This window comes from Scyliorhinus canicula, chromosome 6 (assembly GCF_902713615.1).
Source record: "Scyliorhinus canicula chromosome 6, sScyCan1.1, whole genome shotgun sequence".
NCBI classification, from domain to species: domain Eukaryota; kingdom Metazoa; phylum Chordata; class Chondrichthyes; order Carcharhiniformes; family Scyliorhinidae; genus Scyliorhinus; species Scyliorhinus canicula.
The window spans coordinates 7129391-7154249 of record NC_052151.1 but is presented as its reverse complement, the minus strand read 5'-3'; the positions used below and the strand labels follow the sequence as shown (position 1 = coordinate 7154249).

General features: G+C 51.0%; 1 protein-coding gene across 1 annotated transcript in view; it reads right to left on the bottom strand.

Annotated features, from left to right (window-relative positions):
* Positions 1–4566: 4566 nt before the first annotated feature.
* The window catches only part of abcc10 (ATP-binding cassette, sub-family C (CFTR/MRP), member 10), a 317294-nt gene continuing 297001 nt past the window's right edge, over positions 4567–24859 (bottom strand). The window contains exons 19-22 of the mRNA XM_038798938.1: positions 18132–18277; positions 17932–18029; positions 5949–6061; positions 4567–5487 (exon numbers count right to left, since the gene is read on the bottom strand). Coding sequence (XP_038654866.1) covers positions 5352–5487; positions 5949–6061; positions 17932–18029; positions 18132–18277 — 493 coding nt within the window. The 3' untranslated portion in view covers positions 4567–5351. The remainder of the gene's footprint in view (positions 5488–5948; positions 6062–17931; positions 18030–18131; positions 18278–24859) is intronic.

Below are 24859 nucleotides of genomic sequence, written 5' to 3'. Positions count from 1 at the left end.
ATGGGACAGTGTCTGTGTGAATATTAAACTGTACAGAACAGTGAGAATGGGACAGGGTCTGTGTGAATATTAAACTGTACAGAACAGTGAGAAAGGGACAGGGTCTGTGTGAATATTAAACTGTACAGAACAGTGAGAATGGGACAGGGTCTGTGTGAATATTAAACTGTACAGAACAGGGAGAATGGGACAGGGTCTGTGTGAATATTAAACTGTACAGAACAGTGAGAATGGGACAGGGTCTGTGTGAATATTAAACTGTACAGAACAGTGAGAATGGGACAGGGTCTGTGTGAATATTAAACTGTACAGAACAGTGAGAATGGGACAGGGTCTGTGTGAATATTAAATTGTACAGAACAGTGAGAATGGGACAGGGTCTGAGCGTGAATATTAAACTGTACAGAACAGTGAGAATGGGACAGGGTCTGTGTGAATATTAAACTGTACAGAACAGTGAGAATGGGACAGGGTCTGTGTGAATATTAAACTGTACAGAACAGTGAGAATGGGACAGGGTGTGAGCGTGAATATTAAACTGTACAGAACAGTGAGAATGGGACAGAGTCTGTGTGAATATTAAACTGTACAGAACAGTGAGAATGGGACAGGGTCTGTGTGAATATTAAACTGTACAGAACAGTGAGAATGGGACAGGGTCTGTGTGAATATTAAACTGTACAGAACAGTGAGAATGGGACAGCGTCTGAGAGTGAATATTAAACTGTACAGAACAGTGGGAATGGGACAGGGTCTGTGTGAATATTAAACTGTACAGAACAGTGAGAATGGGACAGGGTCTGTGTGAATATTAAACTGTACAGAACAGTGAGAATGGGACAGGGTCTGTGTGAATATTAAACTGTACAGAACAGTGAGAATGGGACAGGGTCTGTGTGAATATTAAACTGTACAGAACAGTGAGAATGGGACAGGGTCTGTGTGAATATTAAACTGTACAGAACAGTGAGAATGGGACAGGGTCTGTGCGAATATTAAACTGTACAGAACAGTGAGAATGGGACAGTGTCTGTGTGAATATTAAACTGTACAGAACAGTGAGAATGGGACAGGGTCTGTGTGAATATTAAACTGTACAGAACAGTGAGAATGGGACAGTGTCTGTGTGAATATTAAACTGTACAGAACAGTGAGAATGGGACAGGGTCTGTGTGAATATTAAACTGTACAGAACAGTGAGAAAGGGACAGGGTCTGTGTGAATATTAAACTGTACAGAACAATGAGAATGGGACAGGGTCTGTGTGAATATTAAACTGTACAGAACAGTGAGAATGGGACAGGGTCTGTGTGAATATTAACTGTACAGAACAGTGAGAATGGGACAGTGTCTGTGTGAATATTAAACTGTACAGAACAGGGAGAATGGGACAGGGTCTGTGTGAATATTAAACTGTACAGAACAGTGAGAATGGGACAGGGTCTGTGTGAATATTAAACTGTACAGAACAGTGGGAATGGGACAGGGTCTGTGTGAATATTAAACTGTACAGAACAGTGAGAATGGGACAGGGTCGGTGTGAATATTAAACTGTACAGAACAGTGAGAATGGGACAGGGTCTGTGTGAATATTAAACTGTACAGAACAGTGAGAATGGGACAGGGTCTGTGTGAATATTAAACTGTACAGAACAGTGAGAATGGGACAGCGTCTGAGAGTGAATATTAAACTGTACAGAACAGTGGGAATGGGACAGGGTCTGAGCGTGAATATTAAACTGTACAGAACAGTGAGAATGGGACAGGGTCTGTGTGAATATTAAACTGTACAGAACAGTGAGAATGGGACAGGGTCTGTGTGAATATTAAACTGTACAGAACAGTGAGAATGGGACAGGGTCTGAGCGTGAATATTAAACTGTACAGAACAGTGAGAATGGGACAGGGTCTGTATGAATATTAAACTGTACAGAACAGTGAGAATGGGACAGGGTCTGTGTGAATATTAAACTGTACAGAACAGTGAGAATGGGACAGGGTCTGTGTGAATATTAAACTGTACAGAACAGTGAGAATGGGACAGGGTCTGAGCGTGAATATTAAACTGTACAGAACAGTGAGAATGGGACAGGGTCTGTGTGAATATTAAACTGTACAGAACAGTGAGAATGGGACAGGGTCTGTGCGAATATTAAACTGTACAGAACAGTGAGAATGGGACAGTGTCTGTGTGAATATTAAACTGTACAGAACAGTGAGAATGGGACAGGGTCTGTGTGAATATTAAACTGTACAGAACAGTGAGAATGGGACAGTGTCTGTGTGAATATTAAACTGTACAGAACAGTGAGAATGGGACAGGGTCTGTGTGAATATTAAACTGTACAGAACAGTGAGAAAGGGACAGGGTCTGTGTGAATATTAAACTGTACAGAACAGTGAGAATGGGACAGGGTCTGTGTGAATATTAAACTGTACAGAACAGTGAGAATGGGACAGGGTCTGTGTGAATATTAAACTGTACAGAACAGTGAGAATGGGACAGTGTCTGTGTGAATATTAAACTGTACAGAACAGGGAGAATGGGACAGGGTCTGTGTGAATATTAAACTGTACAGAACAGTGAGAATGGGACAGGGTCTGTGTGAATATTAAACTGTACAGAACAGTGGGAATGGGACAGGGTCTGTGTGAATATTAAACTGTACAGAACAGTGAGAATGGGACAGGGTCGGTGTGAATATTAAACTGTACAGAACAGTGAGAATGGGACAGGGTCTGTGTGAATATTAAACTGTACAGAACAGTGAGAATGGGACAGGGTCTGTGTGAATATTAAACTGTACAGAACAGTGAGAATGGGACAGGGTCTGAGAGTGAATATTAAACTGTACAGAACAGTGAGAATGGGACAGGGTCTGAGAGTGAATATTAAACTGTACAGAACAGTGAGAATGGGACAGGGTCTGTGTGAATATTAAACTGTACAGAACAGTGAGAATGGGACAGGGTCTGTGTGAATATTAAACTGTACAGAACAGTGAGAATGGGACAGGGTCTGAGCGTGAATATTAAACTGTACAGAACAGTGAGAATGGGACAGGGTCTGTATGAATATTAAACTGTACAGAACAGTGAGAATGGGACAGGGTCTGTGTGAATATTAAACTGTACAGAACAGTGAGAATGGGACAGGGTCTGTGTGAATATTAAACTGTACAGAACAGTGAGAATGGGACAGGGTCTGAGCGTGAATATTAAACTGTACAGAACAGTGAGAATGGGACAGGGTCTGTGTGAATATTAAACTGTACAGAACAGTGAGAATGGGACAGTGTCTGTGTGAATATTAAACTATACAGAACAGTGAGAATGGGACAGGGTCTGAGAGTGAATATTAAACTGTACAGAACAGTGAGAATGGGACAGTGTCTGTGTGAATATTAAACTGTACAGAACAGTGAGAATGGGACAGTGTCTGTGTGAATATTAAACTGTACAGAACAGTGAGAATGGGACAGGGTCTGAGAGGGAATATTAAACTGTACAGAACAGTGAGAATGGGACAGGGTCTGTGTGAATATTAAACTGTACAGAACAGTGTGAATGGGACAGGGTCTGTGCGAATATTAAACTGTACAGAACAGTGAGAATGGGACAGGGTCTGTGTGAATATTAAACTGTACAGAACAGTGAGAATGGGACAGGGTCTGTGTGAATATTAAACTGTACAGAACAGTGAGAATGGGACAGGGTCTGTGTGAATATTAAACTGTACAGAACAGTGAGAATGGGACAGGGTCTGTGTGAATATTAAACTGTACAGAACAGTGAGAATGGGACAGGGTCTGAGCGTGAATATTAAACTGTACAGAACAGTGAGAATGGGACAGGGTCTGTGTGAATATTAAACTGTACAGAACAGTGAGAATGGGACAGGGTCTGTGTGAATATTAAACTGTACAGAACAGTGAGAATGGGACAGGGTCTGTGTGAATATTAAACTGTACAGAACAGTGAGAATGGGACAGGGTCTGTGTGAATATTAAACTGTACAGAACAGTGAGAATGGGACAGGGTCTGTGTGAATATTAAACTGTACAGAACAGTGAGAATGGGACAGGGTCTGTGCGAATATTAAACTGTACAGAACAGTGAGAATGGGACAGGGTCTGAGAGGGAATATTAAACTGTACAGAACAGTGAGAATGGGACAGGGTCGGTGTGAATATTAAACTGTACAGAACAGTGAGAATGGGACAGGGTCTGGATTCTCTGACCCCCCCGCTTGGTCGGAGAATTGCCCGGGGCTGGTGTCAATCTGGCCCCTGCCATGTCCCGAATTGTACGCCACCCGAGATTCGGTGGGGGCGGGAATGACACCACGCCAGTCGGTGGGCCCCCCGCGGCGATTCTCCGGCCAGCGATGGTCCAAAGTCCCACCGCTGACAAGCCTCTCCTGCCGGAGTGGATTTAACCGCCTACCTTACCGGTGGGATTGGTGGCGCGGGGCGATCTGACCCCAGGGGGTGCCACCACGGTAGCCTGGCCCGCGATTGGGGCCCACCGATGATCTTCACCATGGCGGAGGCGGAAGAGACCCCCTCCCCTGCGCATGCGCCGGTATGACATCAGCAGTCGCTGACGCTCGGGCGCATGCGCGGACCTACGCCGGCCGGCGAAATCCTTTCGGCCCTGGCTGGTGTGACGAGAACCAATCCGGCGAGGGCCTAGACCCTCAAATTGAGGGCTTGGCCCCTAAAGTTGCGGAGACCTCCGCAGCTTTGGAGTGGTCCGACGCCGGAGTGGCCCGACGCCACTCCAACATGCCGGGACCCCCCACCCCACCGGGTTGGGGAGAATCCCGGCCAGGCTCTGTGTGAATATTAAACTGTAGAGAACAGTGAGAATGGGACAGGGATTGCGTGGGAATATTGACGATTGGGGGACAGTGAGAATGGGAACGGGACTGAGAGGGAATTTTGAAGTTTGGAGGAGAGTGAGAATGGGACAGGATCTGTGAGGGAATATTAATTTGTGGCGAACAATGCAGGTTGGGAGTGGGACTGAATGAATCGGGAAAGATGAGTGTGTAGATCAGGAGATATGGCAGAGGTTGGATTTGAGTGAAAAGATGGTGGGTGAGAGTAACAGTGGTATACAATACAGGTCTACTCTGAGCAAAGTAATCTCACAATCTTTCCAATCTGGAGTTTGGAAATTGTGGCATTTTATTATCCATGTTTGTTTGAAATGGAAACGTTGCAGTGGGCATTCTGCAGTCCCAAACCATCTCTTATGTGAAAATTCAGCATACATCATATCTCCAGAGCGACCTGGAGAGCTTCAGTCCACCTGGGATATATCAGGTTGATACCATAGCCCTTCCATTACTGCTCAGTGTCATGTATGATACCATAGAAGAAGGAATCCTCGTTTCTGGAGAGAACGGTTGGAGAGTCAAACTCCTTCACCCTGCCAGCATCCAAAACCAATACTCGGTTTGAATCCATTATAGTGTTCAACCTGTGAGGAACAGAATCAAAGGAAACATTATCCAGTGATGCTGGGCAGAGATCATTATATACTCAATAATAATGCATGGGCAGATAATGTGATTGTAGTGGCCAACATTGAATACCAGAACTGTTAATCTTTCCAGACTAACACTTAAGGATACCAATGGATCTGCATCTAAATTTTCTTTAGTCTTTGGTAAAGGGAGATGGCCAAAAGCTCCCAGGTAAATCTGGAAACCGGCACTGCCACAAGCCTAAGTGAAGCCTGGAAATGAGATTTGGATACCATCTGCCTCACAGGGATCACCTCGCTCCACAACTTCACTCATCTCACTTATTGCTTGCTTTACTTTCCCAATTCCTCCTCACTATTTCCCCAACTCTCAGAAACGAACAAGTCTTCACCCCCTCACACTCTCACTGTCTCCCCACTTTGGCAATGTCTTCATGTCCGTGTGATAAACTTACCTGTGGGCGATTGTCAAAACCGTTTTGTCTGCAAATTGTTGTCGTATTGTCTCCTGCAGTAGCTGATCGGTTTTACGGTCTATACTGGCAGTTGCTTCATCAATACAAAGTATCTGTGGAACATAAAGAAAAGGTATCAAGAGTTGATCAGACATTCCTCAGAATTAAAGCAGGCCTCAGCAGATTAAACTATGACCAGTTTCCTGGACTGGGTTAGGAGGTGATGGAAGAACCTGGTTAAGATAATTTGACGAGTTGATAGGGTTGAAAAAGAGAAACTATTTACTCTAGTGGAAAAAAACAGGGATCATAACTTTAAAATGAGAGTTGGGCTGTTGAATCACTCAGCACTTTTTCAGACAAAGTGCAGTGGAAACCTGCAACTCACTCCACTAAAAAGAAGTTGAAACTGGGAATCAATCGCAAATTTAACCATTGTTAACCAATTTTTCTTCTTCTTCGATGATCACTCGCTAATGAGTATGATTCCCACCTAAGAAATTCCATGTTACTGGTCATGGGTTGTGTGAGTCCTTGCACGGCTCATGAGCCCGATCCTAAAGTCACATCTTCAGCTGCACAGGTGTTCCAGGAGGTGGTATCGGTCCTTGGACTCTGGATCACCGGTATTCCTTTTCTCAGGCTCCTTTTCCCAACCTCTGCTTGCTGCTTTCTTGAAGAATTGTATCCCTTCAATCCGGAGGTATATTCCGTGCAGGGTCTCCCAGGCGTTGACATTTGCATTTGTGTTATTGTGTGATGTATACTGAAGTACAGTGAAAGTATTGTTCTGCGTACAGTTCAGACAGATCATTCCATACATGAACAAAAACATAAGACATACATAAATACGCAATGTATCAGCCTAATGCAGCTCAAAATGGCGCACAGAGCGCACCTGACTAGAACTCCAATGAGCAGGTTCTTCCTGGAGGTGGAGGATCAATGTGGCCCGGCCAACCACACCCGCCATGTTTTGGGCTTGTTCCAAACTTGCTGGGTTCTGGGCAGCCTTCACCGAGGCAATGTCCAAGGTTGTGGGTGTGAGGGTGAAGCCATGCCCAATAGTTACACATGGGGAAGGGGGCCAACGCCCTTGCTTTCGCTTCCCTAATCGTCCTCCGGAGAATCCAGCTCGGCTGGCGATCGGCAGTACCACCCACAGCTGCAGACTAGCTTGCTGACCTCTCGGAATTTCTCCGCCTGGAGAAGAATAAGTATACCATCCGAGGGTCGGAGAAGGGCTTCCTAGTCGCATGGGGACAGTTTGTTAACCTGCTCCAAAACCTGTTTGAGGCCAGCAACTGAGAGCAAGATAAGAAAACGAGAAAGAGAGGAAGAAAAAGAGGGAAGATAAGGAAAAAAACGAGACAGATGGGGAACCAAAGGAAGCGCAACCCGGAGGGAGGGAGAAGAAAGGTGGGAAAGTCACAAAAAAAGAAAAGCGGGGGGGGGGGGGACCACACCCCACCTTTCCATTCAGAAAGTGAGCACAGCCGAAGTCGACGATGGGAGGAGGGACAGGGGAGGATGCAAGGGAGGGGGCGGGATGGAAGGTACCATAGGCCGAGCCAGAGGGTGGCGAAATGTATAAAGTTAATTAAAGGAAGGACAGGGTAAATCTTTCTATCCAATAAAGAAAATTTACAGGGTTAAGAAAAATGCATATAACTGTTCATAAATGTGGAAAATGCCAATAAAAGATTTAAATAAATAAATACACAATGTAGATACATAGAGACAGGCACCGGGTGAAGCATACAGGAGTGCAGCACTACTTAATGGACAAGATGCGTGAAGAGATCAGATCAATCCATAAGAGGGTTATTCATGAGTCTGGTAATAGCGGGGAAGAAGCTGATTTTTGAACCTATTAGTGCGTGTTCTCAGACTTTTATATCTCCTGCCCGATGGAAGAAGTTGTTTACCTAGTCCAAGTTTCTGAGCCACATACAAGAGTTATAAGGATGAGGACACCGCCACAGTTTGGAGAGTTAGTTCCTAAAAGATCAACCCTACCATAGTTTGGAGAGTTCGTGCGTAAAGGCACTAACTCTCCAAACTGTGGTGAGATTCAGCATTAAGGTGTCATGTGAGAGTACCTTTAAGAAATGGGTGTTTATCAGTGATGTCAGAGTGTGGGTGGAGCTGGGCTGTCTGTCAGCTTTTTACTTTTGTTTTAGGCTGTTTGCTGCAGGGTGTGTTTTAGTTTCGTTTTCAGAGCTGGATAGCTGCAGTCACAGCCAGAAGGTGTATTAGTGTCTCTCTCTGTAATCTAAAGACTGTAAATCGATCAGTTGGTGATTTAAAACTAATAATTGCTCTCAGTAGGTTCTTTAACCTGATGTGCTTCTGTTTAAAGGTTTTTTAAAAAGTCTTATGGATGATAAAAGGACAGCTTAAGGATTATTTAGTGTTATATTCTTTGGGGGTTATATTTGAATTAATGGTTGCTAAGATGTTCACTGTATGTTTGAAAAGTTTAACTTCAGTTCATAGAATAAACATTGTTTTGCTATAAAAAAATACTTTTCCATTTCAGCTGTACCACACCTGTACACTGGGCTGTGTGCTCCTGCTATCACAATATATTAAAAATTAAAAGATGAACTCCATGATACACATTGGGATTTTCTAAACCCTGTCCCATAACAAAGGCATTAACTCTCCAAACAGATGTACAATTCAGCGTGAGGGCACTAACTGTCCAAACAGATGTACAATTCAGCGTTAGGGCACTAACTCTCCAAACAGGTGTACAATTCAGCGTTAGGGCACTAACTGTCCAAACAGATGTACAATTCAGCGTTAGGGCACGAACTGTCCAAACAGATGTACAATTCAGCGTTAGGGCACTAACTGTCCAAACAGATGTACAATTCAGCGTTAGGGCACTAACTGTCCAAACAGATGTACAATTCAGCGTTAGGGCACTAACTGTCCAAACAGATGTACAATTCAGCGTTAGGGCACTAACTCTCCAAACAGATGTACAATTCAGCGTTAGGGCACTAACTCTCCAAACAGTGGTACAATTCAGCGTTAGGGCACTAACTCTCCAAACAGATGTACAATTCAGCGTTAGGGCACTAACTCTCCAAACAGATGTACAATTCAGCGTTAGGGCACTAACTCTCCAAACAGATGTACAATTCAGCGTTAGGGCACTAACTGTCCAAACAGATGTACAATTCAGCGTTAGGGCACTAACTCTCCAAACAGATGTACAATTCAGCGTTAGGGCACTAACTCTCCAAACAGATGTACAATTCAGCATTAGGGCACTAACTCTCCAAACAGATGTACAATTCAGCGTTAGGGCACTAACTCTCCAAACAGATGTACAATTCAGCGTTAGGGCACTAACTCTCCAAACAGATGTACAATTCAGCATTAGGGCACTAACTCTCCAAACAGATGTACAATTCAGCGTTAGGGCACTAACTGTCCAAACAGATGTACAATTCAGCGTTAGGGCACTAACTCTCCAAACAGATGTACAATTCAGCGTTAGGGCACTAACTGTCCAAACAGATGTACAATTCAGCGTTAGGGCACTAACTCTCCAAACAGATGTACAATTCAGCGTTAGGGCACTAACTCTCCAAACAGATGTACAATTCAGCGTTAGGGCACTAACTCTCCAAACAGATGTACAATTCAGCGTTAGGGCACTAACTGTCCAAACAGATGTACAATTCAGCGTTAGGGCACTAACTGTCCAAACAGATGTACAATTCAGCGTTAGGGCACTAACTGTCCAAACAGATGTACAATTCAGCGTTAGGGCACTAACTCTCCAAACAGATGTACAATTCAGCGTTAGGGCACTAACTGTCCAAACAGATGTACAATTCAGCGTTAGGGCACTAACTCTCCAAACAGTGGTACAATTCAGCGTTAGGGCACTAACTCTCCAAACAGATGTACAATTCAGCGTTAGGGCACTAACTCTCCAAACAGATGTACAATTCAGAGTTAGGGCACTAACTCTCCAAACAGATGTACGATTCAGCGTTAGGGCACTAACTGTCCAAACAGATGTACAATTCAGCGTGAGGGCACTAACTGTCCAAACAGATGTACAATTCAGCGTTAGGGCACTAACTCTCCAAACAGATGTACAATTCAGCGTTAGGGCACTAACTGTCCAAACAGATGTACAATTCAGCGTTAGGGCACTAACTCTCCAAACAGATGTACAATTCAGCGTTAGGGCACTAACTGTCCAAACAGATGTACAATTCAGCGTTAGGGCACTAACTCTCCAAACAGATGTACAATTCAGCGTTAGGGCACTAACTCTCCAAACAGATGTACAATTCAGCGTTAGGGCACTAACTCTCCAAACAGATGTACAATTCAGCGTTAGGGCACTAACTGTCCAAACAGATGTACAATTCAGCGTTAGGGCACTATCTCTCCAAACAGATGTACAATTCAGCGTTAGGGCACTAACTCTCCAAACAGATGTACAATTCAGCGTTAGGGCGCTAACTGTCCAAACAGATGTACAATTCAGCGTGAGGGCACTAACTGTCCAAACAGATGTACAATTCAGCGTTAGGGCACTAACTCTCCAAACAGATGTACAATTCAGCGTTAGGGCACTAACTCTCCAAACAGATGTACAATTCAGCGTTAGGGCACTAACTCTCCAAACAGATGTACAATTCAGCGTTAGGGCACTAACTCTCCAAACAGATGTACAATTCAGCGTTAGGGCACTAACTCTCCAAACAGATGTACAATTCAGCGTTAGGGCACTAACTCTCCAAACAGATGTACAATTCAGCGTTAGGGCACTAACTCTCCAAGATGTACAATTCAGCGTTAGGGCACTAACTCTCCAAACAGATGTACAATTCAGCGTTAGGGCACTAACTCTCCAAACAGATGTACAATTCAGCGTTAGGGCACTAACTGTCCAAACAGATGTACAATTCAGCGTTAGGGCACTAACTCTCCAAACAGATGTACAATTCAGCGTTAGGGCACTAACTCTCCAAACAGATGTACAATTCAGCGTTAGGGCACTAACTCTCCAAACAGATGTACAATTCAGAGTTAGGGCACTAACTCTCCAAACAGTGGTACAATTCAGCGTTAGGGCACTAACTCTCCAAACAGATGTACAATTCAGCGTTAGGGCACTAACTCTCTAAACTGTGGTGAGGTTCAACTTTGAGCAATAAGGCTCTAACTCTCGATATCATGATAAGATTCAGCATTATGGCTCTAACTCTCGATATCATGGTGAGGTTCAGCATTATGGCTCTAACTCTCGATATCATGATAAGGTTCAGCATTGTGGCTCTAACTCTCGATATCATGGTGAGGTACAGTATTGTGGCTCTAACTCTCGATATCATGATAAGGTTCAGCATTGTGGCTCTAACTCGATATCATGGTGAGGTTCAGTATTGTGGCTCTAACTCTCGATATCATGATAAGGTTCAGCATTGTGGCTCTAACTCTCGATATCATGATAAGATTCAGCATTGTGGCTCTGCTCTAACTCTCGATATCATGATAAGGTTCAGCATTATGGCTCTAACTCTCGATATCATGGTGAGGTTCAGCATTGTGGCTCTGCTCTAACTCTCGATATCATGATAAGATTCAGCATTGTGGCTCCAACTCTCGATATCATGATAAGATTCAGCATTGTGGCTCTGCTCTAACTCTCGATGTCATGATAAGATTCAGCATTGTGGCTCTAACTCTCGATATCATGGTGAGATTCAGCATTACGGCTCTAACTCTCGATATCATGATAAGATTCAGCATTGTGGCTCTGCTCTAACTCTCGATATCATGATAAGGTTCAGCTTTGTGGCTCTAACTCTCGATATCATGATAAGATTCAGCATTGTGGCTCTAACTCTCGATATCATGGTGAGGTTCAGCATTATGGCTCTAACTCTCGATATCATGGTGAGGTTCAGCATTATGGCTCTAACTCTCGATATCATGATAAGGTTCAGCATTGTGGCTCTAACTCTCGATATCATGATAAGGTTCAGCATTGTGGCTCTAACTCTCAATATCATGATAAGGTTCAGTATTGTGGCTCTAACTCTCGATATCATGGTGAGGTTCAGCATTATGGCTCTAACTCTCGATATCATCGTGAGGTTCAGCATTATGGCTCTGCTCTAACTCTCGATATCATGATAAGATTCAGCATTGTGGCTCCAACTCTCGATGTCATGGTGAGGTACAGTATTGTGGTTCTAACTCTCGATATCATGGTGAGGTTCAGCATTATGGCTCTAACTCTTGATATCATGATAAGGTTCAGCATTATGGCTCTAACTCTCGATATCATGATAAGGTTCAGTATTGTAGCTCTAACTCTCGATATCATGGTGAGGTTCAGCATTGTGGCTCTAACTCTTGATATCATGGTGAGGTTCAGCATTATGGCTCTAACTCTCGATATCATGGTGAGGTTCAGCATTGTGCCTCTGCTCTAACTCTCGATATCATGGTGAGGTACAGTATTGTGGCTCTAACTCTCGATATCATGGTGAGGTACAGTATTGTGGCTCTAACTCTCGATATCATGGTGAGGTTCAGCATTATGGCTCTAACTCTCGATATCATGATAAGGTTCAGCATTATGGCTCTAACTCTCGATATCATGGTGAGGTACAGTATTGTGGCTCTAACTCTCGATATCATGATAAGGTTCAGCATTGTGGCTCTAACTCGATATCATGGTGAGGTTCAGTATTGTGGCTCTAACTCTCGATATCGTGATAAGGTTCAGCATTATGGCTCTAACTCTCGATATCATGGTGAGGTTCAGCATTAAGGCTCTAACTCTCGATATCATGATAAGATTCAGCATTGTGGCTCTGCTCTAACTCTCGATATCATGATAAGATTCAGCATTATGGCTCTAACTCTCGATATCATGGTGATGTTCAGTATTGTGGCTCTAACTCTCGATATCATGATAAGGTTCAGCATTATGGCTCTAACTCTCGATATCATGGTGAGGTTCAGCATTAATGGCTCTAACTCTCGATATCGTGATAAGGTTCAGCATTATGGCTCTAACTCTCGATATCATGGTGAGGTTCAGCATTGTGGCTCTGCTCTAACTCTCGATATCATGATAAGATTCAGCATTGTGGCTCCAACTCTCGATATCATGATAAGATTCAGCATTGTGGCTCTGCTCTAACTCTCGATGTCATGATAAGATTCAGCATTGTGGCTCTAACTCTCGATATCATGGTGAGGTTCAGCATTACGGCTCTAACTCTCGATATCATGATAAGATTCAGCATTGTGGCTCTGCTCTAACTCTCGATATCATGATAAGGTTCAGCTTTGTGGCTCTAACTCTCGATATCATGATAAGATTCAGCATTGTGGCTCTAACTCTCGATATCATGGTGAGGTTCAGCATTATGGCTCTAACTCTCAATATCATGGTGAGGTTCAGCATTATGGCTCTAACTCTCGATATCATGATAAGGTTCAGCATTGTGGCTCTAACTCTCGATATCATGATAAGGTTCAGCATTGTGGCTCTAACTCTCAATATCATGATAAGGTTCAGTATTGTGGCTCTAACTCTCGATATCATGGTGAGGTTCAGCATTATGGCTCTAACTCTCGATATCATGATAAGATTCAGTATTCTGGCTCTAACTCTCGATATCATGGTGAGGTTCAGCATTAAGGCTCTAACTCTCGATGTCATGGTGAGGTTCAGCATTAGGGCTCTAACTCTTGATATCATGATAAGGTTCAGCATTATGGCTCTAACTCTCGATATCATGATAAGGTTCAGTATTGTAGCTCTAACTCTCGATATCATGGTGAGGTTCAGCATTGTGGCTCTAACTCTTGATATCATGGTGAGGTTCAGCATTATGGCTCTAACTCTCGATATCATGGTGAGGTTCAGCATTGTGCCTCTGCTCTAACTCTCGATATCATGGTGAGGTACAGTATTGTGGCTCTAACTCTCGATATCATGGTGAGGTACAGTATTGTGGCTCTAACTCTCGATATCATGGTGAGGTTCAGCATTATGGCTCTAACTCTCGATATCATGATAAGGTTCAGCATTATGGCTCTAACTCTCGATATCATGGTGAGGTACAGTATTGTGGCTCTAACTCTCGATATCATGATAAGGTTCAGCATTGTGGCTCTAACTCGATATCATGGTGAGGTTCAGTATTGTGGCTCTAACTCTCGATATCATGATAAGGTTCAGCATTATGGCTCTAACTCTCGATATCATGGTGAGGTTCAGCATTAAGGCTCTAACTCTCGATATCATGATAAGATTCAGCATTGTGGCTCTGCTCTAACTCTCGATATCATGATAAGATTCAGCATTATGGCTCTAACTCTCGATATCATGGTGATGTTCAGTATTGTGGCTCTAACTCTCGATATCATGATAAGGTTCAGCATTATGGCTCTAACTCTCGATATCATGGTGAGGTTCAGCATTATGGCTCTAACTCTCGATATCATGGTGAGGTTCAGCATTGTGGCTCTAACTCTCGATATCATGGTGAGGTTCAGCATTATGGCTCTAACTCTCGATATCATGATAAGGTTCAGCATTATGGCTCTAACTCTCGATATCATGATAAGGTTCAGTATTGTGGCTCTAACTCTCGATATCATGATAAGGTTCAGCATTATGGCTCTAACTCTCGATATCATGATAAGGTTCAGCATTATGGCTCTAACTCTCGATATCATGATAACGTTCAGCATTGTGGTTCTAACTCTCGATATCATGATAAGATTCAGCATTATGGCTCTAACTCTCGATATCATGATAAGATTCAGCATTATGGCTCTAACTCTCGATATCATAAGGTTCAGCATTATGGCTCTAACTCTCGATATCATAAGGTTCAGCATTATGGCTCTAACTCTCGATATCATGATAAGATTCAGCATTGTGGCTCTAACTCTCGATATCATGATGAGGTTCAGCATTGTGACTCTAACTCTCGATATCATGGTGAGGTTCAGCATTGTGGCTCTAACTCTCGATATCATGATAAGATTCAGCATTATGGCTCTAACTCTCGATATCATGATAAGATTCAGCATTATGGCTCTAACTCTCGATACCATGGTGAGGTTCAGCATTATGGCTCTAACTCTCGATATCATGATAAGATTCAGCATTAAGGCTCTAACTCTCGATACCATGGTGAGGTTCAGCATTATGGCTCTAACTCTCGATATCATGATAAGATTCAGCATTAAGGCTCTAACTCTCGATACCATGGTGAGGTTCAGCATTGTGGCTCTAACTCTCGATATCATGATAAGATTCAGCATTATGGCTCTAACTCTCGATATCATAAGGTTCAGCATTATGGCTCTAACTCTCGATATCATGGTGAGGTTCAGCATTATGGCTCTAACTCTCGATATCATGATAAGGTTCAGCATTGTGGCTCTAACTCTCGATATCATGATAAGGTTCAGCATTGTGGCTCTAACTGTCGATATCATGGTGAGGTTCAGCATTATGGCTCTAACTCTCGATATCATGATAAGGTTCAGCATTAAGGCTCTAACTCTCGATATCATGGTGAGGTACAGTATTGTGGCTCTAACTCTCGATATCATGATAAGGTTCAGCATTATGGCTCTAACTCTCGATATCATGATGAGGTTCAGCATTGTGGCTGTAACTCTCGATATCATGATAAGGTTCAGTATTGTGGCTCTAACTCTCGATATCATGGTGAGGTTCAGCATTGTGGCTCTAACTCTCGATATCATGGTGAGGTTCAGTATTCTGGCTCTAACTCTCGATATCATGGTGAGGTTCAGCATTAATGGCTCTAACTCTCGATATCGTGATAAGGTTCAGCATTATGGCTCTAACTCTCGATATCATGGTGAGGTTCAGCATTGTGGCTCTGCTCTAACTCTCGATATCATGATAAGATTCAGCATTGTGGCTCTGCTCTAACTCTCGATATCATGATAAGATTCAGCATTGTGGCTCTAACTGTCAGTATCATGATAAGATTCAGCATTGTGGCTCTGCTCTAACTCTCGATATCATGATAAGATTCAGCATTGTGGCTCTGCTCTCACTCTCGATATCATGATAAGATTCAGCATTGTGGCTCTAGCCATGATTAGGTTTCTGATTCAGCACTAATTTGCAGTGTTAAATTAGGAGAAAGACTTTGCCACTTGGCGCTCTTACGTGCTGTAACATCTATAAGATCATGGCTGATTTGCCTGTACACATTCTCACCTGCCTTCTATAACCTGTCGCCCCCTTGCTTATCAAGAATCTATATACCTCATACTTGAAAATATTCAAATACTCTTTTTCCTGTATGTTTTGAGGAAGAGCGTTCCAAAGTTTCACGACCCTCGACGAGAAAATCATTTCTCGTCACCTCCCTTAATTGGGTGATCGATTATTTGTAAATAACCTTCAGAATACACATGGGAGATTTGGCAGTGAAGAAGAATCAATCACTGCTTTTTGAGATTGTTCCCATATTTGGCGTTTGCGAGAGTACGGCCGAAGGACAGATAAAAGTCTTTTTTTTGTAGATCAGGCACACAACAGTATTGGAACAATAATGAGGCTTGAATGAACAGCTGGATTGCCCTGAGGACTGCTGACAGACATGATTCAAAATATCATTATGTGGTAAATTGCCCAAATGAAACAACCATCAATTTAGCAGTGTCCCCTCTCCAATCACATCAAATCTGTGCCCACTCAGCTCGGTGGAAATCTTCCCCGTTTACCCTGTCTGGGCCCCTCATCATTTTATACACCTCAATCAGCTCACCCCTCAATCAGCTCACCCCTCAGTCCCCTCTGTTCGAAGGAAAACAATCCTAGCCTATCCAATCTGTCCTCATAGCTGCAAACATTACTGTAAATCTCCTCTGCACTCTCTCCAGAGCAATTCTGTCCTTCCTATAAAGTGGTGACCAGAGCTGTGCATAAATTCCTCGCTGTGGCCGAACCAACATTTTATACAGTTCCATAATTACAATCCTGCTCTTGTAATATTCTACACCTCACCCAATAAAATAAATCATTCCATATGCTTTTCTTTACCGCCTTGTCCACCTGATCTGCCAGCTTCACAGAGCTGTGGACATGCACTCCAAGCACTCTCACTTAATCTAATCTTGTCACAAGACTATTGTCACAAGTAGGCTTAAATTAACACTGCAATGAAGTTACTATGAAAATCCCCCAGTTGCCACATTCTGGCACCTGTTCAGGTACACAGAGGGAGAATTCAGAATGTCCAATTCACCCAACACGTCTTTCGGGTCTTGTGGGAGGAAACTGGAGCACCCGGAGGAAACCCCGCAGACACATGGAGAACGTGCAGACTCCACACAGACAGCGACCCTAGCCGGGAATGGAACCTGGGATCACTGTGCCACCATGCCACTCCAGTCCCTCTCAGTCCCTCTCCCTTACATTGTTTCCCCTCCACTTTTCCAGATTGAAATCCATTTGCCATTTCTCTGCCCACTGAACCAAACGACTGATATCATTCTGAAACCGACAATTATCCTCTTCATTATGAACGACACGGTCTCGGGATTCGGCACGATTCAGGGTTGTGGCACTAACTCTCAGTACCTTTATGCAATTTACCCTTATGGGTTCAACTTTTGGTGACTTGGTGGGTTGCAGTGTTATGGTATTTATATTCAGTACCTTTATGGCACTAACTCTCAGTATCATGGTGGGTTTCAGCAGTATATCTCTCAGTATTATGGTGGTGTTATAACACTAACTATTGTACCTTCAAATACCAATTTAAGTGCTAGCACTCTGTTCCTCAGCTGAATGCACTGCCGAAGTGTACACATTGGGGCAGAAAAGGTGTTCTAAATGGCAGCGTGATGATGCAGGAGATCCAGGAGGAAACAGGCTTTACAAATGAACCTTTAATGCCAGCAATGCTTGCTGGGTTAGTACCTTGGCACGAGTGAGAAGTGCCCTCGCCAAGCAGATTAGCTGCCTCTGCCCAATGGATAAATTCCTCCCCCTATCACCGAGCTCGGCATCCAATCCACCTAACGTAGAGAGACAAAACACAAAGGTAATTAGTGACAAACAGCCAGTCATCAATTCAAATGGGTCCAATTATAGTCACGCCTTTGCTGGCCGCTGCTCACCCATTCTCTCAGTGACCTCCAGCAGATGACATTCCTCCAACACTGCTTTCAGCTCCAACTCTGTATGGTGGCCCAGTGGATCCAGATTTTCCCGCACCGTGCCGCTGAACAGGAACGGATCCTGAGGAATTATAGCCAGCTTTGATCTGGAAAAAGAGACAAATGATCAAAAAGGCAGAGTCATACATTCAGACCTTTTCCCCTCGCCCGAGTGACACAGTTACAATCGTGTCACTTTAGCTACATTACTCTGGCCATATCGAGGTTTGTGAGGCCGAGGCTGAGTGTGTGTGAGACAAGGGGCCGCAAGGCAGAGGCCCCAATGAGGTATACGAGGCCGTGAATGTGGCGGGGCGCACAGGGCCGTGAGGGTGGTGGAGGGCACAGGGCCGTGAGGGTGGTGGAGGGCACAGGGCTGTGAGGGTGGTGGAGGGCACAGGGCCGTGAGGGTGGTGGCGGGCACAGGGCTGTGAGGGTGGTGGAGGGCACAGGGCCGTGAGGGTGGCGGAGGGCACAGGGCCGTGAGGGTGGAGGGCACAGGGCCGTGAGGGTGGTGGAGGGCACAGGGCCGTGAGGGTGGTGGAGGGCACAGGGCCGTGAGGGTGGTGGAGGGTACAGGGCCGTGAGGGTGGCGGAGGGCACAGGGCTGTGAGGGTGGTGGAGAGCACAGGGCCGTGAGGGTGGTGGAGGGCACAGGGCTGTGAGGGTAGTGGAGGGCACAGGGCCGTGAGGGTGGTGGAGGGTACAGGGCCGTGAGGGTGGCGGAGGGCACAGGGCTGTGAGGGTGGTGGAGAGCACAGGGCCGTGAGGGTGGTGGGGCGCACAGGGCTGTGAGGGTGGAGGGCACAGGGCCGTGAGGGTGGTGGAGGGCACAGGGCCGTGAAGGTGGTGGAGGGTACAGGGCCGTGAGGGTGGTGGAGGGCACAGGGCCGTGAGGGTGGCGGAGGGCACAGGGCCGTGAGGGTGGAGGGAACAGGGCCGTGAGGGTGGTGGAGGGCACAGGGCTTTGAGGGTGGTGGAGGGCACAGGGCCGTGAGGGTGGTGGAGGGTACAGGGCCGTGAGGGTGGCGGAGGGCACAGGGCTGTGAGGGTGGTGGAGAGCACAGGGCCGTGAGGGTGGTGGAGGGCACAGGGCTGTGAGGGTGGTGGAGGGCACAGGGCCGTGAGGGTGGTGGAGGGTACAGGGCCGTGAGGGTGGCGGAGGGCACAGGGCTGTGAGGGTGGTGGAGAGCACAGGGCCGTGAGGGTGGTGGGGCGCACAGGGCTGTGAGGGTGGAGGGCACAGGGCCGTGAGGGTGGTGGAGGGCACAGGGCCGTGAAGGTGGTGGAGGGTACAGGGCCGTGAGGGTGGTGGAGGGCACAGGGCTGGGAGGGTGGTGGAGGGCACAGGGCCGTGAGGGTGGCGGGCACAGGGCCGTGAGGGTGGTGGAGGGTACAGGGCCGTGAGGGTGGTGGAGGGCACAGGGCTGTGAGGGTGGTGGAGGGCACAGGGCCGTGAGGGTGGCGGGCACAGGGCCGTGAGGGTGGCGGGGCGCACAGGGCCGTGAGGGTGGTGGATGGCACAGGGCCGTGAGGGTGGTGGAGGGCACAGGGCCGTGAGGGTGGTGGGGCGCACAGGGCCGTGAGGGTGGTGGGGCGCACAGGGCTGTGAGGGTGGTGGAGGGCACAGGGCTGTGAGGGTGGTGGAGGGCACAGGGCCGTGAGGGTGGTGGAGGGCACAGGGCCGTGAGGGTGGTGGGCACAGGGCCGTGAGGGTGGTGGAGGGTACAGGGCCATGAGGGTGGTGGAGGGCACAGGGCCGTGAGGGTGGCGGGGCGCACAGGGCCATGAGGGTGGTGGAGGGCACAGGGCTGTGAGGGTGGCGGGGCGCACAGGGCCGTGAGGGTGGCGGGCACAGGACCGTGAGGGTGGTGGAGGGCACAGGGCCTTGAGGGTGGGGGAGGGCACAGGGCCGTGAGGGTGGAGGGCACAGGGCCGTGAGGGTGGTGGCGGGCACAGGGCCGTGAGGCATAGAGAGCCGTGAGGGTGGCGGGTACAGGGCCTTGAGGGTGGTGGAGGGTACAGGGCCGTGATGGTGGCGGGGCGCACAGGGCCGTGAGGGTGGCGGGGCGCACAGGGCCGTGAGGGTGGTGCAGGGCACAGGGCCGTGAGGGTGGTGCAGGGCACAGGGCCGTGAGGCATACAGAGCCGTGAGGGTGGTGGAGGGCACAGGGCCGTGAGGGTGGTGGAGGGTACAGGGCCGTGAGGGTGGCGGGGCGCACAGGGCCGTGAGGGTGGTGCAGGGCACAGGGCCGTGAGGGTGGTGGAGGGCACAGGGCCGTGAGGGTGGTGGAGGGTACATGGCCGTGAGGGTGGTGGAGGGCACAGGGCTGGGAGGGTGGTGGAGGGCACAGGGCCGTGAGGGTGGCGGGCACAGGGCCGTGAGGGTGGTGGAGGGTACAGGGCCGTGAGGGTGGTGTAGGGCACAGGGCTGTGAGGGTGGTGGAGGGCACAGGGCCGTGAGGGTGGCGGGCACAGGGCCGTGAGGGTGGCGGGGCGCACAGGGCCGTGAGGGTGGTGGATGGCACAGGGCCGTGAGGGTGGTGGAGGGCACAGGGCCGTGAGGGTGGTGGAGGGCACAGGGCCGTGAGGGTGGTGGAGGCGCACAGGGCTGTGAGGGTGGTGGAGGGCACAGGGCTGTGAGGGTGGTGGAGGGCACAGGGCCGTGAGGGTGGTGGAGGGCACAGGGCCGTGAGGGTGGTGGGCACAGGGCCGTGAGGGTGGTGGAGGGTACAGGGCCGTGAGGGTGGCGGGCACAGGGCCGTGAGGGTGGTGGAGGGTACAGGGCCATGAGGGTGGTGGAGGGTACAGGGCCATGAGGGTGGTGGAGGGCACAGGGCCGTGAGGGTGGCGGGGCGCACAGGGCCATGAGGGTGGTGGAGGGCACAGGGCTGTGAGGGTGGCGGGGCGCACAGGGCCGTGAGGGTGGCGGGCACAGGGCCGTGAGGGTGGTGGAGGGCACAGGGCCGTGAGGGTGGTGGAGGGCACAGGGCCGTGAGGGTGGAGGGCACAGGGCCGTGAGGGTGGTGGCGGGCACAGGGCCGTGAGGCATACAGAGCCGTGAGGGTGGCGGGCACAGGGCCGTGAGGGTGGTGGAGGGTACAAGGCCGTGAGGGTGGCGGGGCGCACAGGGCCGTGAGTGTGGCGGGGCGCACAGGGCCGTGAGGGTGGTGCAGGGCACAGGGCCGTGAGGGTGGTGCAGGGCACAGGGCCGTGAGGCATACAGAGCCGTGAGGGTGGTGGAGGGCACAGGGCCGTGAGGGTGGTGGAGGGTACAGGGCCGTGAGGGTGGCGGGGCGCACAGGGCCGTGAGGGTGGCGGGGCGCACAGGGCCGTGAGGGTGGTGCAGGGCACAGGGCCATGAGGGTGGTGCAGGGCACAGGGCCGTGAGGCATACAGAGCCGTGAGGGTGGTGGAGGGCACAGGGCCGAGAGGGTGGTGGAGGGTACAGGGCCGTGAGGGTGGCGGGGCGCACAGGGCCGTGAGGGTGGTGCAGGGCACAGGGCCGTGAGGGTGGTGGAGGGCACAGGGCCGTGAGGGTGGTGGAGGGTACATGGCCGTGAGGGTGGTGGAGGGCACAGGGCCGTGAGGGTGGCGGAGGGCACAGGGCCGTGAGGGTGGCGGGGCGCACAGGGCCATGAGGGTGGTGGAGGGCACAGGGCTGTGAGGGTGGCGGGGCGCACAGGGCCGTGAGGGTGGCGGGCGAAGGACCGTGAGGGTGGTGGAGGGCACAGGGCCGTGAGGGTGGTGGAGGGCACAGGGCCGTGAGGGTTGAGGGCACAGGGCCGTGAGGGTGGTGGCGGGCACAGGGCCGTGAGGCATACAGAGCCGCTGAGGGTGGCGGGCACAGAGCCGTGAGGGTGGTGGAGGGTACAGGGCCGTGAGGGTGGCGGGGCGCACAGGGCCGTGAGGGTGGCGGGGCGCACAGGGCCGTGAGGGTGGTGCAGGGCACAGGGCCGTGAGGGTGGTGCAGGGCACAGGGCCGTGAGGCATACAGAGCCGTGAGGGTGGTGGAGGGCACAGGGCCGTGAGGGTGGTGGAGGGTACAGGGCCGTGAGGGTGGCGGGGCGCACAGGGCCGTGAGGGTGGTGCAGGGCACAGGGACGTGAGGGTGGTGGAGGGCACAGGGCCGTGAGGGTGGTGGAGGGTACATGGCCGTGAGGGTGGTGGAGGGCACAGGGCTGGGAGGGTGGTGGAGGGCACAGGGCCGTGAGGGTGGCGGGCACAGGGCCGTGAGGGTGGTGGAGGGTACAGGGCCGTGAGGGTGGTGGAGGGCACAGGGCTGTGAGGGTGGTGGAGGGCACAGGGCCGTGAGGGTGGCGGGCACAGGGCCGTGAGGGTGGCGGGGCGCACAGGGCCGTGAGGGTGGTGGATGGCACAGGGCCGTGAGGGTGGTGGAGGGCACAGGGCCGTGAGGGTGGTGGGGCGCACAGGGCCGTGAGGGTGGTGGGGCGCACAGGGCTGTGAGGGTGGTGGAGGGCACAGGGCTGTGAGGGTGGTGGAGGGCACAGGGCCGTGAGGGTGGTGGAGGGCACAGGGCCGTGAGGGTGGTGGAGGGCACAGGGCCGTGAGGGTGGTGGAGGGTACAGGGCCGTGAGGGTGGAGGGCACAGGGCCGTGAGGGTGGTGGCGGGCACAGGGGCGTGAGGGTGGTGGAGGGGACAGGGCCATGAGGGTGGTGGAGGGCACAGGGCCGTGAGGGTGGCGGGGCGCACAGGGCCATGAGGGTGGTGGAGGGTACAGGGCCGTGAGGGTGGCGGGGCGCACAGGGCCGTGAGGGTGGTGCAGGGCACAGGGACGTGAGGGTGGTGGAGGGCACAGGGCCGTGAGGGTGGTGGAGGGTACATGGCCGTGAGGGTGGTGGAGGGCACAGGGCTGGGAGGGTGGTGGAGGGCACAGGGCCGTGAGGGTGGCGGGCACAGGGCCGTGAGGGTGGTGGAGGGCACAGGGCTGTGAGGGTGGTGGAGGGCACAGGGCCGTGAGGTTGGCGGGCACAGGGCCGTGAGGGTGGCGGGGCGCACAGGGCCGTGAGGGTGGTGGATGGCACAGGGCCGTGAGGGTGGTGGAGGGCACAGGGCCGTGAGGGTGGCGGGCACAGGGCCGTGAGGGTGGTGGGGCGCACAGGGCCGTGAGGGTGGTGGGGCTCACAGGGCTGTGAGGGTGGTGGAGGGCACAGGGCTGTGAGGGTGGTGGAGGGCACAGGGCCGTGAGGGTGGTGGAGGGCACAGGGCCGTGAGGGTGGTGGAGGGCACAGGGCCGTGAGGGTGGTGGAGGGTACAGGGCCGTGAGGGTGGCGGGCACAGGGCCGTGAGGGTGGTGGCGGGCACAGGGCCGTGAGGGTGGTGGAGGGTACAGGGCCATGAGGGTGGTGGAGGGCACAGGGCCGTGAGGGTGGCGGGGCGCACAGGGCCATGAGGGTGGTGGAGGGCACAGGGCTGTGAGGGTGGCGGGGCGCACAGGGCTGTGAGGGTGGCGGGGCGCACAGGGCCGTGAGGGTGGCGGGCACAGGGCCGTGAGGGTGGTGGAGGGCACAGGGCCGTGAGGGTGGTGGAGGGCACAGGGCCGTGAGGGTTGAGGGCACAGGGCCGTGAGGGTGGTGGCGGGCACAGGGCCGTGAGGCATACAGAGCCGTGAGGGTGGCGGGCACAGGGCCGTGAGGGTGGTGGAGGGTACAGGGCCGTGAGGGTGGCGGGGCGCACAGGGCCGTGAGTGTGGCGGGGCGCACAGGGCCGTGAGGGTGGTGCAGGGCACAGGGCCGTGAGGGTGGTGCAGGGCACAGGGCCGTGAGGCATACAGAGCCGTGAGGGTGGTGGAGGGCACAGGGCCGTGAGGGTGGTGGAGGGTACAGGGCCGTGAGGGTGGCGGGGCGCACAGGGCCGTGAGGGTGGTGGAGGGTACAGGGCCGTGAGGGTGGCGGGGCGCACAGGGCCGTGAGGGTGGCGGGGCGCACAGGGCCGTGAGGGTGGTGCAGGGCACAGGGCCGTGAGGGTGGTGCAGGGCACAGGGCCGTGAGGCATACAGAGCCGTGAGGGTGGTGGAGGGCACAGGGCCGAGAGGGTGGTGGAGGGTACAGGGCCGTGAGGGTGGCGGGGCGCACAGGGCCGTGAGGGTGGTGCAGGGCACAGGGCCGTGAGGGTGGTGGAGTGCACAGGGCCGTGAGGGTGGTGGAGGGTACATGGCCGTGAGGGTGGTGGAGGGCACAGGGCCGTGAGGGTGGCGGAGGGCACAGGGCCGTGAGGGTGGCGGGGCGCACAGGGCCGTGAGGGTGGTGGAGGGCACAGGGCCGTGAGGGTGGCGGGGCGCACAGGGCCGTGAGGGTGGTGGAGGACACAGGGCCGTGAGGGTGGTGGAGGGCACAGGGCCGTGAGGGTGGTGGAGGGCACAGGGCCGTGAGGGTGGTGGAGGGCACAGGGCCGTGAGGGTGGTGGGGCGCACAGGGCTGTGAGGATGGAGGGCACAGGGCCGTGAGGGTAGTGGAGGGCACAGGGCCGTGAAGGTGGTGGAGGGTACAGGGCCGTGAGGGTGGTGAAGGGCACAGGGCTGGGAGGGTGGTGGAGGGCACAGGGCCGTGAGGGTGGCGGGCACAGGGCCGTGAGGGTGGTGGAGGGTACAGGGCCGTGAGGGTGGTGGAGGGCACAGGGCTGTGAGGGTGGTGGAGGGCACAGGGCCGTGAGGGTGACGGGCACAGGG